Source organism: Rhinolophus sinicus, linkage group LG06 (genome assembly GCF_036562045.2).
Source record: "Rhinolophus sinicus isolate RSC01 linkage group LG06, ASM3656204v1, whole genome shotgun sequence".
NCBI lineage: Eukaryota > Metazoa > Chordata > Mammalia > Chiroptera > Rhinolophidae > Rhinolophus > Rhinolophus sinicus.
In genome coordinates, this window is record NC_133756.1 from 122587381 (window position 1) to 122592714 (window position 5334).

At 41.8% G+C, this 5334-nt stretch overlaps 1 protein-coding gene across 1 annotated transcript; it reads right to left on the reverse strand.

Annotated features, from left to right (window-relative positions):
* Positions 1–1830: 1830 nt before the first annotated feature.
* LOC109460444 (olfactory receptor 56A4) lies at positions 1831–2772 on the reverse strand. Its single transcript, XM_019755835.2, has one exon. The coding sequence runs from the start codon at positions 2770–2772 to the stop codon at positions 1831–1833; it is 942 nt and encodes a 313-aa protein (XP_019611394.2).
* Between the last annotated feature and the right edge of the window lie 2562 nt (positions 2773–5334).

Here is a 5334-nt window from a genome sequence, read left to right on the forward strand (position 1 = left end):
GTAATACTTAGGGATAGAGATAATTCTGTTATACTTTATTCTTCCAACGCTGCCACTTCTTCATGAAGGAAAGGGGAGATTCAAAGTACCTGCTGCTACTGCCTGGTTTATGTACTGTCAGTGCACCAGAACCAGAGGCCCTCACTCAGCAAGTCTAAATTAGTCTGAGGGATCAGAATGAGACACCCCAAGATGTCCATCTGTGGTATGTGGATTGTTTTGAGCTACAAGCAACTTTAGCATCAGAGTCAAGAGAAACGTCTGCCCTTCCCTTGACTACCTGGAGGAACTTGAATGAGGGGCCTTGCCCATAATAAGAGATTATGAGATAGCTTCTTTCAACCTATAGGGCAGGGCAAATTTCTATTTACTAAATGTCTGTTCTTCTTATCACCATACAATGACACTTGGAAGTCCCAGAGGTGCATTACTTCATCCCTAGCTCAGGATGTCTTATATACCAATGTTCCCTTTCTATTTTTGAACCTCTCATCTATGTGGGGTCTCTGACTCATGTATGTGGGGTTCTCAAACATATGTATGTATTAAACTTGGTTATTTTCTCTTACTAATCTGTTTCATGTCTATTTGATTATTAGACCAGCCAGAAGAATCTTGAAGGTAGAGGAAAGGTTCTTCCCCCTCCCCCACAATAGGAAGAAAAATTAATCAAAGAAAGGGAAAATTTTGATGGACAGGACACAGGTAGACAAAGGTGATGACACCAATGAATGATACCATCACTCTATGTGACTGAGAGCACTTCAAAAGCAGAGAATAATAGCTTAGCAACTTTTCTCAGATGAAGTGCCAAGTCAGAGCTGGTTCTGATAGAAGTTGCAGGAGCTCTTCTGCCCGAAGAAGGAAAATTGGACTAGAGCAATGACTCCATGGGATCTGAAGAAAATATGTATTACAGCATTGTGGGCTCTATATATTTCTGCAATTATTTTACAGGTAAACTGGGAGTAATATTCCTTTCTACTGACATGGGCAGGGTTTGCAAAGAAGTTAAATATCTGTACACTATGTGGCCATAAATCAATTAGATATCTTACTAAAACAGCTGCAGAAACTGTGGTGTGGTAAAAAGCAGATTGCTGTTTCATGATTGGTATGGTAGAGCCTGTCTTTCTAGCCTCGATTATACGAGATGGGAAGGTGGAGATACTTTTACAGGAAAAGTGACACTAGAAGTCGGATAGCCTCAAGGATGAAAGGACTGGGGGTTAATAAGGAGAGGTTGTATAAATGAAAAATCTTAACAAGTTCTGGAAGGATCTGAGGCGCCAGAGGATGGCATGTCTGTCCACACATAACAAAGAAGAGAGTCAGCAATGTTCAGGATAAAGCACACAATCCCAACAGCCAAAGTTCTGAGGTAAACTTCATTATTTTGACCAATCAACCCTTTACAACAGAAGTCATGTAGGACTCTGTCAGGCTGACAAAGGAGACAGGACAAGTATCTATGTCCTTTGCGAATCAGGAGACAGGCAGATCCTTTTTAAAGACATTGTGTAAAGTTTTTTTCTTTAGTGGGCAAAAACTCCAACTCTAATCCAGCTCCATTTGGCTAAGGCTTGGCAAGACCTTGGTTAAGAATTCAATCAGCTAAAATTCCCAAGTAACCACAGAATCCAGGAGAAGGAGTAGAAGACACAGGGAACAAAGACTTACAGAGAAATGTTTCCATTGTTCTCTGAGATACTAAGAAAAACGAGAATCGGAACTCATTCCACGATGAAAAGTGAAATTTCTTTTCCAGCTCAAAAACGATTTCTGATTTTTATTAACAATTTCAAAGGTCGATCTGATCCTTTTTACCTCTTACAACCTCCTCAGCAGTTTCTGCATTCCCTGCTTGATCTCCTTGGTTCTCACACCATACACAATGGGGTTCAGAGCTGGAGGGATGAGGTGGTGCAGGATGTTAAGCAGGATGGGGACATCCGGGGGAATTCTCTTTCTGGCCAGGTTAGTGATGACCAGAACCAGCAGGACTGTGCTGAAGAAGAGGATGAGGATGAAGTGGGAACCACATGTGCTCAGGGCCTTGGCCGCAGCACCCTCAGCCTTGATCCTCAGCACAGCTTTCAGGATAAAGGAGTAGGAGAGAATAATAAGGATGAGGTCAGAGCCCAGTAGGGTCCAACCTGCCACAAACTGGTAGAGCCGGTTGAAGGTGATGTCATCACAGGAGAGTTTGGACACAGACAGGTTAGTGCAGATGCAGTTCTTGATGATGGTCTCTGCACAGTATCTGAGCCTAGCAGAAAGGATTGGAACAGGAATTAAAAAGAGGCCATTCCGGAACACAATAAATACGGTAGCCCTAGCCACAAATTGGTCAGTGATGATAGATGAGTATCGTAATGGATGACAGATGGCCACATAGCGGTCATAGGCCATGACCATGAATGTGCAGGACTCCATGGCAAGGAAGCAATTCATAATGAACATCTGGAGGAAGCAGGCCGAGAAGCTGATAGACCTGAGGTCAAACCAGAAGATGACCAGGACCTTGGGGATGACGGTGAGGCAGAGCACCATGTCCAGCAGAGAGAGGAGGCTGAGAAGGTAGTACATGGGCTGGTGCAGAGAGGCCTCCAGCCCAATGGTGATCAGAAGAATACCATTGGCCCCCATGGCCAGGAGGAAGAGGAAGCTGAGGGGCAGTGACAACCAGTGCTGCCAACTCTGGTAGTTAGGGAAGCAGGTGAGGAGGAATTCGGAGACTGGAGCAGTGGAGTAGTTGCTGGGTGTGGCCATGTAAAGTATCCTGTATAAGCTAGAAATTATAATCGCTTAATATGTAGAACAGAATATATTACCATCAAAAGTATATTTCTTCTAGATGTAGTAGAATTCAGGTTTTTCACTGGGGCTCTTAACTTGTCCCAATGAAGTTTTTAAATCATTATCATCATCAATTATTGGTAACATTAACTGTACTAGGCATGATGCTAAGTGTTTATATTCACAATCTCACTTTGTCCTTTTAGAAAAACACTTAAGAATAATTAATAGTTATCCTAATTTCACAGATAATGAAAGGATACATGTAAAGGTGAGCAGCATAGTTTGATCAAAGTGAGACAGCCAGTAAGTGGAGAAGCCAGGACTGAGAATCAGGGAATCTGACTCTAGCGTCCATGTTTCCAGCCACCACACAATATTTAGTCTCAACCAGCACAATGACTTAACTAATCCCCTTCTTCCTTCAGTTTAGAAGGGAAAGCTAAATGGAGAGCTCTGTTTAGTGACTCCATGAGAGTCCCAGAAAAGCCCAGCCCGCTACTCCATACAATTGGACAGGACTTAACTTCAGAATTCTTTATTTTCACTCTTCAGGAAATGATTGGATTAGAGGTAGAACAGTTCTTGCCCCACCCAAAGACATGATTTCTTTCAACCCCAAAGAAGTATTTCCTTTAAACAGATAGTGTTTATCATTCTCTTACTGGATTATTTGCTGTTCCTTCTCTGTAAAGTTTCAGGAGATACCTTCTTTGTTTTGGGTACTTTAGAATGGACTGTGAATTTCCTATTCTGGTGTCAATACTGAGTCAATACTGAGAGATACACCAGAGGTTCACCAAAAGCAGAATAAAAGCTAGCTAGTGAGTGAGAGTTAGGCATATAAACCTATATAAGAATCCTTTTACCTGGTAAGCTAAGTTGTCTATGATTCCCTGTGGTCAGGATCCAGTTTTCCTAGAATACAGAATCTATGTTGTGAATTCATCTGCTTTGATTCCAGTTATTTCTCTAGTTGGGTGCTGTCTTATTTCCCTCGCTACTAAAAGCACAGAGTAGCCAAGTACTAAGAAATGTCACAGTAATGGCTATCACATCAAAGAAGAGGGGAAAAGCCAGGGAGTCATGGCGGGATATATGATGGAGCCCAGGAGGCATATAACCAGTATATTTGGGGTTACTGATCCTGCTCACCTGTGCCATCTGATAGTCACTTCTAGGAGGGTGAAATGTGTATGAGAAGGTATTGGACTAGCTGCTAGAGAACATAAGATCCAGGGACTTTCACTTTGAATATCCCAGACTTTCCAAATACAGAACAAATAAACAAACATACACACACAAACTTTCTATCTATTGTAGGGCTTTAAGGAACCAAGGATTCAGGGGTTAAAACTGGGGTAGGGACAATTATGAATCAGCTTTTTCCTGTAGTTTCATATGTGATTATAAAAATGACCCTTAGTGTGAATCAGAAAACTAAGGATAGGAAAAATATCTACCTTTTCTGAAAAGGCTTCTCCTTTCCAATAACCTCAAGTTCCAAATACTCAGAGTGACTCGATCTGTTTGAACAAGTGAGAAAATAGTCAGCTCTCTGTACTGGTCTTAATGTTAGGCATACTAATGTATAGCATGGATTTATCAAAACAACTTCTGTGAACATAAAAATAGAGGAAAACTGGGGTGGGAGTAAGCACTTATAATACAGTATAGTTATAGCTCTAATAAAGATAATCTTTCAAACAGTGGGATAGGGACAGAAGTACACACAAATGAATCATGTACTATGGTTGAAAAGATGATCTCAGATAGGTAAATTCCAAGACTGGCTCTTATACTCTTTCAATGACCCTTACCTCTATTTAAACTCTATGGCATCTCGCTTTCTCATTAATGAAGTAGATAAATGATATGTAACTTCATTTATTAACAGGTATTCCTGTGGGTAGGAAAAGGGGCTATCATTTCCTGAGGTCCTGTTAGGCTGGGAGATACAGCAAGCTGAGAGCATCAGAGAAGAATATGAAAAAAGAGGTAACATTCAGCTGTGGGAGAAGAGGGACTATCCCTGTAGGCAGTGGTAAGAGAAGAAAAGCCTGTTTGGTATGACTAGTGTTAGGGGCTGGTAGAGCATAAGTTCTTTGAGGGAAGGAGGTAGGAGAGCAGCAATTCTGGAGACAGTGTGTAAAGGTACGCATGTGATGTCCACCAGAAAACAGGTGTTATCACGCACACTGTAAGGAACCACAGAAGATCTGAAACAGGGAAGTGATGTGCTATAGGTGGGACAAAAGGGAATCACACAGAAGGCAAGAACTCTTTTTGAGAGTCCTGAATAGTCCGAAGGAGACGTGATTACAATCTGAACAAAGCCGATGGGAGTGGAGAAGAATGGATGTGTTCGAGGGATCAGAGGACAATTTTAGTGTAAGAAAGGCTGAGGGGAGAGAGGGAAACTGCACTCATGAATGTCACTGAGGATCTTTGAACTGACATAGGGAAGAAATGTCCTTTTCAGACCTCCTCTAGCATTGATATAGTCTCCCAGGTAGTAATACATTGTCAGCTCTC